General features: G+C 50.6%; 1 protein-coding gene across 2 annotated transcripts in view; it reads left to right on the forward strand.

Moving 5' to 3' along the window:
• Positions 1–13,494, forward strand: part of PDE4B (phosphodiesterase 4B) — a 209,633-nt gene that overhangs the window by 172,513 nt on the left and 23,626 nt on the right. For both annotated transcript variants that reach the window (XM_062003176.1, XM_062003177.1), the window contains one exon: positions 9,785–9,897. In XM_062003176.1, the coding sequence (XP_061859160.1) occupies positions 9,785–9,897 (113 nt within the window). The remainder of the gene's footprint in view (positions 1–9,784; positions 9,898–13,494) is intronic.

The following is a 13,494-nucleotide window of genomic DNA, read 5'->3' on the forward strand; positions in this document are numbered from 1 at the left end:
GTCATTCCCTACAGCAGGAGGTTTTTCTTTCAGCCTTTCGTATTGCTTTCAGCAGTCCCTGTGCCTTCACTGGGTGAGGCGTCTCTGCCTGCTCCCCAGGGCCTTCCAGTTTGAAGCTGGATGTGTCCCCGCAGTTCTTGGCGGGTGCTGTTGTAGTCACAGCTTTGGCGTCTTCAGCAATTTTGGAGCTGTTTTTTCTGGGGGCCGAGTTTTCCCAGCAGCCTTTCTGGGCAGCTGAAACGGCGTGTGCCAGAAAGGACCTGTCTTTAATTAGGGAGCTCCTAATGCCAGATTGCTCAGCAGTGTTACAGAAGAATTGGTTTCTTCTGCTCCTTCTTGTTTTGAAGAGAACAAAAAAGAAAAAGCATCCCCTCCTCACCCAAACCGTGGCCTTACTTTGGTCTGTGGCATGTCAGAGACTTTCATCGAGAATTTCAGTATCACAAACTTTATTCCTGGCAGCAGCATCTCACTCATTTCCTGGCAGTTTTCGCAATTAGCAGTAGAAAGCTTTCACTTCAATTTTTCTCTCTATCTTCCTCTATCATCTGTGAATACAGGCTCTATTGTTTCTGCTGCTTTTGGGCCTGTGTTAACATTTTGTCTGCGTTCCCCCACAGCTGGATCTCCTCCAGTGCCACCTCCTCAGTGTACCTCTGGCAGCGTCCTTGCCGGTTAACGCCGTCGCCTCCTCTCGCAGGGGTCTCGCTACCCTGGCCTCTCACCACATCTCATGTCTTAGTGCTGAGTAACAGAAGAGTCCTCATTTTTTTTTTTTAGCTAAAAGCATGACTCGGAGCCGTGCTGCTTCTCATTCATTTGCATGCAGAGCCCGTGCCCCTGCAGCCTGCCCAGCTCCAGCACCGCTGGCCCCGCTCCACAGCCCTCTCACTGCCCGGCGCAGCTGCACCGTGCCGACAGCAAACCCAGAGCCCTTTGCTCTTGCTCCCACCTCCCTTGCATGGCAGAGGGAGGCTGCAGTATTAGCTGCAGGTGTGAGAAATGTGAGAGGGGACAGCTAGAGTTACTGGTCGAACTGGAGTCCCAAAAATATGATGGAGAGGGGGGAGAAGGGCAAGATGGTCCATTTGTTGCGGGAGTTGCTCAAGAATGTACTGGCTCCACCTGTTCCACAGGTGCTGGGGCTTTGTGCCTTCCTTAGCACATCTGCACTTATCTTTGCAAAAGATATAATTAGTTTCATTGCACACAATGAAGTGTTGGGGAGGAGGGGAAGTGCAGCTCACTGCTCTGTCTTTCCCATGATTTCAGACTCCTCTGTGCTTGCAGCCCCACGGTCCAGCGGGCTGGGAGTGCGCAAGTGTCCGGGAACCTACAAGAAGGAACATGCTTGTGTGTTGCTGGCACGTGTGGTGTTGGGTAGTGCTGTGGGATACAGTCTTCTCAGTACATGGCCAGCTTTTATGTGTGTGGAAAAGTTGGAAATGTGGTCCATAGACTCCCTGAATATAGGAAAATGTACAGGGCATCTATGAAAAAAGGGGATACAAGGGTTTTCCAGTGCTTGCGGTTTGTGAGATGGTGCTGTCAGACCTGGACATTTTCACTGCAGATTTTAACCAAATCACTGTGTTTGTGCTCTGTGCCTTTGGTTTTGTTTCCTGTGAGTTTTCAAACCCCTCTCCAGAACAGTTTTCTCAAATGCATTTGCTGGATCTGTTAGAACAATGGTTTAATTCAAGGAAATTGCTCTCTGCTCATGAGTAGTCACGAATGCACTAACAGGATGCATTAAACAAATAAATAACCTGGTGTCAGTTATTCACTCAGCATTGTCAAGGATAAATATGTAAACATGTCCACATGATCTGTAAGCAACCACAGCTACATTAGGGAAGGCAAAGGGTAAATGGCCGACAGCCTGCACAGGTCCCTATTCTATCAAGTTTTGGCACGTTGTTTGTTGATAAACCTGTTTGACCGAACATGCTCCGTGCTCCTGGGTTTAGAGTGATGCTAGACACTGGCTAGCAATTATTGCAGGGCATATAATGAACCTCGCTTTCTGAAGTTAAAATAGCCATGTTCTTTTGCTGAAGGGAACGGGAGGGAGCACCTTTGAGGACCTGGATCTGTGTGACTCTCATCTAAGCCATGACCACGTGGGTACCTCAGTAAATCTCATAGACCAGCCTTCCTTTTGTTTTTCCTCCTTTTGCTTCTTCTCCTCCTCCTTTCTTTTTCTCTCCTCTTTCAACTTCTAAGCAAACAGGTCTCAGCTGAAGCAGAGATGAGCTCAGCTGTTGGATCAGTCTTTTGTGGGTCAGACCATATGTGAGGATCCCACAGAGAAGGCTTCTGCCAGCTCGCTGAGATATAAGCTCTTCACCATTAGTAGTAAAGGACTGAGAAGTGTAAATGAAGCCTTCAGTAAACATTAATGGTATCTATACTGCTCACTAAATAATAATCTGTCATTCACATGATTAACTAGAGTATCTCCCTTCTCTCATCTATAATAATGTGAACAATTGTGATACACTCTAACAAATATAGTGTGTTATGTAGTTAAAAATGGGTTGTCTTAGAGTCCTCTGATGAGATCTAAATGATAAAGACTTCTAACGTATATGGTTGTGATTTTTAAAGAAATGGCCATATCTGAACATGCTTTCTTTTTCTTTTTACCTTGTAAATTACTTTTAATACCTGTAAATAAGCAAAACATTCCAATGTGCCTGAAACCTGTGGGGCAGGAGCTGTGTCCTGGGGACTCGCACCGAGAATTACGTACGCCTTTAAATTACACCCTGAATGCTGCTTTCAAGTGAGGAGCCTGGGAGCATGCTTTCAGACATTTCCTAAAGCAGAGTTTTCAGTGCCTCCCAGCAGTTTCGTGCACCAGGATAAACATTTACATGTTCCCATACAAGGACACAAGGACTTCAAGAGCCCCAGCTCACCTAAGAGCCGTAGTGGAGCTCAGCTTACCACATCTACCCACTGTTGGCCCTTTGTATCCCTGTCCCTAGTGGGACTCAGGAAACATTTTCCTCTCTGATACTTACAGTTTAATCTTCTGTTTCTTGCAAGTGTTTGTCTGCCCCAGGTTTTGTTGAGTTTTATCAGTTTGTTAAACGGTCAGGGAACATTTCAGTGTTGTACATACTGGATTCAGGAACAGATCCAGTATTAAAGCCTTTCTAAGGCAAAGGCCAGCAACTGCTTTTGTTAATCTTACTTTTAAATGAACAGATTAGATCCCAGATCTGAATTTTTTTGGGGGTAAGGTTAAGACAGGGTGGTAATTTTTTCTTATTAAATCCACTGGAGTCACTGGACACTTTGGTGACCTCAGTGGCTGCCTCAGAGGACTCGCTGCTGTGAAGGCAGGCTGGAGCTGAGCACAGCCTGCTTGTAGGAAAGACGGCTTCAATGTTGAAGAAGTTTATAATAAGTAGCTGCAATTTATTGCAGCCAGGATGCAAGTAAGAGTAAACAACCCAGAAGATGTCTCACTGTAAACAAGTGGCTTTGCATGTGGAATAGGGTATACTGTGTTAAAGCTGCTCTAAGCTGCAATGCTTTGCTTTTTAACCTTCACTGTAAAAGTTTCTCTCTGAATTTTTTGGCAGCCCTTTCCAATGGAGACTCTTAGGGGTTTCTTGAGCCTTAAACTCTACACTCCTAAGGATTATGAGAAAAGTTACAGTCCATTAGGAGCAACTATTTCTTTTCTTTGCAGAATTAGGAATTAAGTCGTTTCCCAGTACAGTCAGTCCCTCATTTGGTCTTTAAGAGTTGAAGGGAGATGGGTTTGTAAAGATGTCTGCAAGTATCTGTATTCATTGTTTCTGACCTGCCAAACTGGACAATCTGTTCACTAGACAGAAGCCTGTTAGTAATACTAGACTGCTAGATCATGGAAAACCTGGTTATTTGGCACCTGCAATGTTCTACTGGGCAAAGAGGAAAACTGCAGCTCCTCTGCAACTTTTTAAACTCTCCTGTTTGGGATCTGGTGTTTTGGCCACTCTTAAAACTTTTTAACCTTTCTGCCAGAAGCAGAACTTGCTATGCCTCAATGCATTTGAAGGGGACAAGGGTGGCGAGAGAGAAGAATCCTGAGAGAATCAGGAGAGAGGAAAGCTCACTTTGACTTTTGGTGTTCAGATGTAGTTTCAGAACGTTTCCTAACTCGGTGTCCTGCGTTAGTTGAGGGCAAAGCCACCATTCCCTCCCACAGCTCGGGGACTCGGGTCTCTGCCCCGCCATCCCGCCTTGCAGCATGTTTGGGTAACAGGATGGGCACAGACAGTTTGTGGGTTGAGAGAGGAAGCAGAGCACGCAGCTGCAGCTGCAGATAACACGGGCCTCGTGCTCAGAGCTATCCAGGGTGAAGGCTGGCAGGCGCAGCCGGGCAGCAGCCAGGGGCTGCAGACAAGCGTGGCACAGGCTGGGGATGGCAAGGCAGAAAACCAGGCCAGAGTTGTGCACATTAAACTCCTTTATCATCTGTGACACTTTGTAGGCCTTCTGATGAAGTGTGTGTTTGCTCTTGGGCTGAAGCACTCCCACAAAAAGAGGATAATCTCCAAAACCTTTCACTTTTCAAGTATCCAATAAGAAATACAAAAGCCTCAAGTCCGTAGTCATTAGCAGCACTCACTGTGAGGAGAGGATAGCATGGCCAAGCCAGTAAAGGGGAAAAAGCTCCTGAAGGAAGGCTGCTAAGTCATCTCTCCAGTGGGAGATCCTGTATATTCCATCATCTTACAGAGATGAAAAACAAATAGAAGGCAAAAAATACCAAAGGTGTGGTTGTTGCCAAATACCAGCACATGAGCGAACTGCATTTCAGTACGTCACACTAAGCAGTGCACTGCTTCTGGGGGCTCGAGCCCTCTGTCCTCTGAGGGGCTGGCAGCACATCAGGTCTTGTGACAAAATGGCACCCCAGTTCCTGCTGAATCGCTGCTGGGATCAGAAGCTGTGCACAGACAGCACGTGATATCTGACAACTGAAGCAAGCTCCTTTTGTTAATCAGTTCTTTACTCTGTCTCGGAAACGATTTCATGTAGGGCACCAGGAAAGATGACCGAAGGGCTGGTTATAATTGTACGGGTAAGGGCTTGGTTACACAACACCCAAATATAAACTGAAACACGATGCAGTTGAAGACACATCGTGTAGTGTTGCAGGAGACCACATCTAGAAGCTGCAGGGCACTTTCCGTAAGTGACCACGTGCATCAGCTGTACCGGGAAGGTTATTGAGGTCTGTGACTGGAGTGTTTCTGGCAGTGTTTCTGCTCTCCTGATGTCAGTGGGATGCTCACATTGGATTCAGGGAAAGAACATGTCATGCAACATCTAACCTTCTGTTTGCTGTTTATGTGAATCCCCGTGGTGACGCGAGATACCGCTCAGTGACAGAATCCCCATGCGCTTCATCTTTCTCCTTTGAGGCTTCTTTGTCTTCTCCCCCCGCTCTTGTAGAGGTTCCTCTGTTCTCCTACTTGCATTTTAGCCTTCCTGTTGCTCCCAGTCCCCTCCTGTGCCAACTCTGCAGTGCAGGGCAGGCACCGAGGTGTTACGGGCTGTCACGAGCATATCGTGCTCCCGTATCGCGCTGTATCAGCCACAGCACTGGCTGTGCCGGCTGCAAGGGCCGGTGCTGCGGAACCACTGGGCAGTGGAAGGTGGCCCAATGGGTCAGGAAGGGAGGAGCTGCTGCTCCTTGGAGGCTCTGTGTTAGGTTCTGCTAGAGACCATGGTTCCCCTTATTGATGTCAAAAAGTCAGGTGTAAAACATTGAGGTATGATTAACGTGGCACATGCCCGTGAATATTAACCATGAAGAAAGTTAGAAAATGTGTTATTCCCTTTTAAGATCATTCCCACAGAAAGTTACTACATTGGTAGAGAGCAGCTTCTAACTGCCATTATATCTGACTGTTATTTGTGGACGGCTGTGTATCCTCCAACCTTTCACCAGGGACTTGGAGTATGTATTTTCATTTCAGGTTTTTCAGAAACACCTGGTGCAAATTTAGCCTTATCTGTGGAATCCTAGCCAGGGCTTTCACAGTTTATTTGTAGATACTCACAAGTTAACACACAGGGAAGCAGCACAGATGCCCGAGGTGGGCTGGTTTGATAGGAGCTGGGGTTTCCAGATCAGGCCTCACATGGGGTCACTTGGAAAGTGCCTTAGGAGTCAATTACCGAATTTCTAAGAAGGATTGAGCTCAGGCTGTCTTCCTTCTATCGAGGAGGATGGCATCTTTCCTTTTACTTGGCTGTCTTGATTTCTGGTAGGAATGTGCTATCTTTGATGTAATTACCGGCTGAACAAATGGAGCTAAAACTCAATAGCAGGTGAGAAATGGCTGACTGAGGCCCAAAGGCGGCAAGGAGGGTGGAGAAGCTGAAAGGCATGCATCCAGCTGGAGGGAGGCACACTATCAGAGCCTCATTTCACAGGACTCATTTCTTTAAGAGATGGAGTTAGTCAGAACCAAGAGACTTCAGAATTTCAGAGGTAGTCAAGTGAGAAGCTTTCCCTGGGTAGGGAGACCTGGGAGAAGCTGTGGGCTGGCCAGTGGGAATGTGCAGACAAAAAGTGTCAGAAAAAGCAAGTTCTGAAGGAAAATTATAACAGTGCTTTTTGTATGGAAATCCACTTCTAGACTGGGCACTAAACAGCTTTTGAACAGTGGAGGAACTCACATTTTTTTCTCCTTAAAATGCTACTTTGCCCAAACTGCTTACTGTAACTTTACTGTCTCTTTGCCATTGAAACCACCTGAGCTATTTGAAGTGTCAGTTTTCAAACCATCTGCATTTAAATAGTTAATCACCTTGTCCTCTCCAAGCTTTTGTTGAAAAGGCCAAAGTGTGTGCTAATGCTGGTGTTTTTACCTGAGTGAACAGCCTGCAGGGACCCCCACTGAGGGCAGCCCTCCCTCAGGGAGCCCACCGGGGTGAAGCAGAAGGGCAGCTCAGGCTGCAGGCCAGCAGTGGGCAGGAGGGGTCATTTTGCACAGCTGCCCAGATATACTCTGCTCAAAATACTGGAAAGCAATTTGAATGTGTAAGATGTTCACTGTGTTTTTATCTCAGCTTCTAACACCAAAATGTAAAGTACTGAGAGCTGGCAGTAGCCAAACCCTCTTGCTCTATACCTAAGCCCTGAAGTTTCCTAATTCATATTGTTCTACTTGTGATATCTTGGGTTTTGGTGTTGTTTTGTTTGGTTTGGTTTTTTTGTTACTCAAAACGCGGATTACAAAGTCAGGGAGTAGCCTGGATGCTGCCTCAGCTGAGGGGAAAAGGAGTCCTCCCATATCAAGTGCCAGATCCTGGTGCTTGGTCTTGCATTGTCCTGATGGTTCTTTGAGGTGAAGACTTGAACTGATAAGGCAGCAGGTCCTGCGACCCCCACCCAGGGCAAGGCTGGAAATCCCCAAAAGAGCTAAATTAGGGTCTCTAGACACTGTCTCTGGTTCCGTGAGCCTGTTCCATGCACATTGGTCATGGTTCTGCTTGCTCAGAGGTCTTAGAGCAGGGGAGCAAGTTTTGGTAATGCAGTATAGTTCAGTATTTAAGCATAGTCTTTTTTCCTCTTCCTAAAACCATGGTCCAGCCCCTGTTAGTTTTATCAATGCAAACATTTTACATTACAAGGAATTTGAGCCCTTCCAGGTCAGCTAATTTATATGATAAAGTATTTGATAGAGAATATGTGTGGTAGAAAGAAAAATACGCCCAAGTTCTGTGTGTTTTGGCCATTTCCACCTGTTTTTTGATATATGTATCACAGAAGTATGCAAGAGTGAGATTATTTGCTGTGTTTGGAGCCCTGTGAGCACAGAAAAAAACATTAACTTTCAGTGCCACAAAGAATCGGATTTACTGAATCTGTGAAATGTGTCTGTGCCAAGTGCTCCCTGCGATTTACAGCTGAATGACTCCTTGGCAGCGTTTGCCTTCTGCCGGGTAGCTCCAGACACTGAAGGGATGGTCTCTATACGGTACTTAATAGCAATGCTCATGGCTTTATGCATGTGGTGAGTGAGGAAGAGGATCCATCCTTACTGAGGCAGGTACCCAGGAGGTGCAGATCCTTGCCCTGAGGCCGTGGGGAGGTGGCAGCCCTTGGGGACTGAAGGCAAGGGCATACACATGTCTGGGGCATACGTGTAACGTATACAGCCTTGCTGAGTGTATATCGTAGCAATCCTGACCTCTGATGTCACTGTTACCTGCTCAGCCAGTGCCATTAGAAATGCTGAATCCATTAACTTTGACAGATTTATGGGGTAAGCATATGTCACTGATATTATGAGAAGCAGTTACATTCATGGGGAGATTTTATGATTCACTGTATCCGCTTATGTAAACCTTAACTTTGACGCCGAGAGCCGACTAGGAGCACGTTGTCCTTCTGGCAGGGCCCAGGAGCAGAGCTCGGTGGGAGCAAGGGCTGTCAGGGCTGGGGTGCAGAGCTGGCTGGGGAGCACAGGCAGGTGGCACTGGAGAGTGGAGTGGGACCAACAGGATGCAGGGCTGGTGTAGTTGATGGTCAAGGTTGGTAGGGCATGAGGGCAGCAGAGCTGGAGAGCCGGGACTGACAGGGAGCAGGGACAGCTGGGGAGCAGGGACTGGCAGGAAACAGGACTAGGCAGGATTAGGGGAGTGCTGGCAGAGGTTGGGGAGCAGGACCAGACGGTGCTGGGGAGCAGCAAGGTTGGTGGGGAGTGGGACCAAATGGGGCTGAGGAGCAGGAGCAGGCAGTTCTGGGGAGCAGAACTGGTGGAGTTGGGGAACAGGGGCTAGTAGGGCTGAGGAGCAGGGCTGTTGGGGAGCAGGAGCAGGCAGGGTTAGGGAGCAGAGCTGCTTTTGGGGAGAGCAGGGATGTTGGGGAGCAGGAGCAGGCAGGGTTAGGGAGCAGAGCTGCTGTCGGGGGGAGCGGGGCTGTTGGGGAGAAGGAGCAGGCAGGGTTAGGGAGCACAGATGCTGTCAGGGGGAGCGGGGCTGTTGGGGTGCAGATCCTGGCAGGGTTAGGGAGCGGAGCTGCTGTTGGGGAGAGCAGGGCTGTTGGGGTGCAGATCCTGGCAGGGTTAGGGAGCGGAGCTGCTGTCGGGGGGAGTGGGGCTGTTGGGGTGCAGGAGCAGGCAGGGTTAGGGAGCACAGATGCTGTCAGGGGGAGCGGGGCTGTTGGGGTGCAGGAGCAGGCAGGGTTAGGGAGCACAGATGCTGTCAGGGGGAACGGGGCTGTTGGGGTGCAGATCCTGGCAGGGTTAGGGAGCAGAGCTGCTGTCAGGGGGAGCGGGGCTGTTGGGGTGCAGGAGCAGGCAGGGTTAGGGAGCGCAGCTGCTGTCGGGGGGAGCGGGGCTGTTGGGGTGCAGGTCCTGGCAGGGCGCAGAGCCCCATCCAGGCAGGGAGCGGGGCTGGCGCAGAACCAGCATCCCGGGCACGGGCCGAAGCCCCCGCAGCAGCCGGGGGCGGGGGGGCGGCGCTCCCGGAGCCGCAGCCCGGCCCGGCCCTGCCCGGGGGGCGCCCCGTTCCCCGTCCCGCGGGGGCAGGGCAGGGCAGGGCGGGCTGCGGGGCCGGGGCGGGCAGGGGCGGGCCGGGGCCGTGCCGGGTGCCAGCGGCGGGCGGGGATTTGCTCGCCGGCGGCGAGGGGAGCGCGGCGACGGGCGCATGATGAGGGAGCGGTGCGGCACCTCCGGCGGGGCTGGCGGCGGCTCGGGCGGCCCTGCTATGGAGAGGCTGCCGGCGCGCCAGCCCGACTACATGTCCGTCTGCCTCTTCGCAGAGGAGCCCTACCAGAAGCTGGCCATGGAGACGCTAGAGGAGCTCGACTGGTGCCTGGATCAGCTGGAGACCATCCAGACCTACCGCTCCGTCAGCGAGATGGCATCCAATAAGGTGAGGCGAGCGGCGGGGGGATGCGGAGCCGGGGGATACGGAGCAGCGGCAGCCTGATGCCCGGCCCGACTGCGCGTCCGTGCCGGAGAGCATCTCCGAGTTAGTCCCAGGCAGGGAGGTGCGGGTGTCCCCCCGCAGAGCTACGGCCAGTAAAAAAAACGGGCGGCTGGACGGTGTGGGGAGAGCGATCCTTAGCGCCGGGCAGGTTTCTGAGAAGTGAAAGAGGTTTTAATTAGCGCCGGTCCTCTCGGAACAGATACTACCAGAAACCCAGTGAAAACGCCCGCATTTAACAAATTATCACTTCAAAAGTCAATTATCTTCATTGTTGTCTGTCCGTAATAATGTCAAACTCCAAGCGTTGTGGTACGTTATTTTATTGCTGTTTTGTCTTTTCGGTAAGCGTTTAATTTTGGTTTTAATGCGGTGGGTTGTGTCGGCACCACTTGCCAGCGCAAGTCACGGACCGACCGTGCGCGGGGGCTGCGCTCCGAGGGAGCTGCTCGCCCCTCTCTGGGACCTTCAGTCTTTAAGGCGCCGTGAGCGAAAGGGAAGTTTTGGGGTTTTTTTCTGCGAGGTGTAAGGTGCTCAAATAAAGTAAGAAAACTATGCTGTTGTAAAAGTGAGGGGGAGAGCCAGAGCGCGCTGGAAAGCAAGCGAAACGCGCAGTGCCTTTGTGCAACTTGTGGGAGCTGATGCTCCCGCAACTCCCCGTGCGGGAGCCGGGCTCCCCAGCCCGCGTCCTGCACAGCCGCAGCACCGCAGCCGGGTTTCGCTTCAGCATCTCTTCGTGTGCCGGAGGCTGGCGGTGGCGGGAGGAGCTCCCTGCCCCGGGGCAGCGCCCGGCAGCCCGCAGAGCCCTCGCACCGCGGGACAGCCTGTCCGCTCCCCGGCTCCGCCACTGCCCAGCCGCAGCTCCCGCAGCCGGGCTCTAACGCAGCGCTAGCAGCAGTGCGTGCTCCGCTGGAGCGGGTCCTGCGGCCCCAGCCCCGGCTCGCCCCGTCGTTGGGACGAAGGCTGTGCCCGCTGCAGCCCTGCTTTTTGGCCGCTTAAACCCAGTTCTGACTCGTACAGCACGAGCCCGGTGTTAGGATTTTTTTTTTCCTAATTGGAAATTAATTAAATCAGAAATGCTGAATCACAAACTGATTGTGTGGAAAAACTGAAGAAATCCCGTGTTATTTCTTGTTTCTTCTTTGTTAGCGATTACCACAACGTGCAGGGGTAAAGGAAGCAATAAAAGTTTTATAGGCAGAGCTTTCAAGAAAAGGAATATGGGGTTTTTTTTGAGAGAAGCCAGGGTGAAATGTGAGGAAGGTTTAGGCTGCAGAGAAGGCTGCACCACCACCATGGACCCTCATACCCTTCATTTTGAGATTGGGGTGAGGTTCTTTTTGCTGCATGCAAAAATCTGGACTCGTGAAGGTGAAATTCAAAATTGCTTATTTGCAGTAATTCAGAGTTGTGATCCCTCTGCATGCAAATGGCTTACAGCTGCCTCGAGCCAAAGGTTCCCCAAACTTTAGTCTTTCATAACCAGTTTCTGAAATGTCTGCATTTTTTGGTCAACTTCCAGTATCGCTTTCATCTGTATAAAATGGCCTCACACCTCCCTCGCCTTTCTCCCTCAGTGGTAAAGATTGACGTTAATTACTTTGGGGGGGGGGTTGTGGCTTTTGGGTTTTGGTGGCAGACAAACGGTGTGATCCGCTGGGTTGGAGGAGGCTGCAACGGGCCTCAACTGGGCAGGTTCTTCCCTTCGCCAAGTATCCTGCTCCACTGCCTGCTTCGGCCAAAGGCATTGAAATTTGTCACCGGTAAATAGCAAAACAAGTCAGATGTTTTGAAAACAGGATGCTCGGGCTCCACATCATTACAGAAAAAACGGAAAGAGAAACGGTAGAGATAGGAAAAAAGCAAAGAGGCTCAGCATGCTCCCGAGTGCACGAGCAGTATCAGCAGCGACCTATCTGCCTGACCTCCGCTCTCGCCGAGTTCCTGGCCCCACGCCACCCAAGCCAAACTACGTCAGTCGAGACTGATAGTAGGCATGGCACAGCTGTTGCAAGTGTGACTCGAATTTCCTGTCTCCTTCCTGACAGACGTAGTTTAGAAAACCCAGAGTTGCAACAACAGCAGAGGGAGAGGGAGGATCTCGGCATACGTGGTGGCAGGGTGATTCTCAGAAGTCCTGCACCAAAAAGGAATCGCTGGAGGGAAGCGCCATGCGGGACGGCATCCTGGCTCTAAGCTGATGGGTTTCGGAAAACGTCAGCTGAAACGTGTGCGTATGCTTTTTATAAGATGTGAGTTAATTACAGAAGAAGAGAGGAAATGAGCAGCTAATCTTACTGTGAGCTAATGAGCCTGCTCGCAGTGACATTGGTGTGAGCCACAGGAGCGCAGCCCTGGCACCCTGGGACCCTTCAGTCCCAGGAGCGGGGGCTGGACACACAGCTAATGGCAGAGGAGGGGAACTCCGTTCCCTGGATGTGCTGTTTCCTAGCAGTGCCTCATCCCTGCAAACCAGCCCAAGCTGCTCCAGCTGTGCGCCTCTGCCGCAGAACAACTCACCATTCAGTGCCCTTAACTTTCTAAATTAGAGGGGGGAAAAAAAAATACCTGGAAAACTGCCCAGTTGCAGGGAATGAAACCAACATAAAGGGAATTCATTTTCTTAACATTATACTAATCTTTTGCTGCGAGCAGAGTGTGGCACTGCAGCTTTGCAGTGACAGAAAATGATCCGTGGAAGGCTCTGGTGCTGCCTGGAGAAGCAGAATAAGCACCTATGTGCATTACTTGCAACATACGTATTCTTCTTTTCCTGCATTCTCACCCTGTCCCAGCTTCCAGCTCAGGCAACTGCTGTGTCTCAGAAGGATTTGTGAGTCATGGGCCTGCTGATAAAGAAGAGGTATTTTCTCTCTTGGTGGCCACCCTTTAACGTGTCGTTTGGCACCAGGCAGCTGTCCGCAGCCCCGCTTGTCCTGCAGATCTAAGCCCAGGACCCCCTCATCTCTTATTACCTAATATAGCATTTGGGATCTGGAGGAGGACATGCTCAGTGCATCCCCCAAATAGCAAATGGGATCAAGGATTTTTCCCAGCTGAAATCCTGGTCTTGCTAGTTCCTGAGTTCTTACAGGTCTGTCATATAGAAATGAGGGATGGAGAAAATGTATTCTTTCTCAGCAGCTACCTGCCTGTCCATGCAGGATACAGCCCAGGTCAGGCACAAAGTGAATAGACCTGAGTGGGCCTGAGCAGCACCTGAAATTAGACCAGTCTTGATTTAGAGCTTTTTGCTGTCCATCAAATGAGTGAAGGGGCAGATAACATATTTTGTGAGGCCGTTCTGATTTTGAGTAGACAGAGAGGTTGTCGTCAGAGCATGTGCCTTGTGCTCTCACAGCTTTCAAAACCTTCTTCTCTCCCCGGACTGTCCCCAGGGAGACCCCTCCCTGCCAGCCCATGCAGCTGCAAGCACTGCAGAGTAAATCCTCAAAACTCTTCTTCCAACTCTTCAAGACGTCTGTGTTACTCTTAAGCGCAACGCAGATCTTGCCACCCAAGGCCATTTTTGGTTGGTGGCTC

The sequence above is a fragment of the Colius striatus genome, chromosome 10 (assembly GCF_028858725.1).
Source record: "Colius striatus isolate bColStr4 chromosome 10, bColStr4.1.hap1, whole genome shotgun sequence".
NCBI lineage: Eukaryota > Metazoa > Chordata > Aves > Coliiformes > Coliidae > Colius > Colius striatus.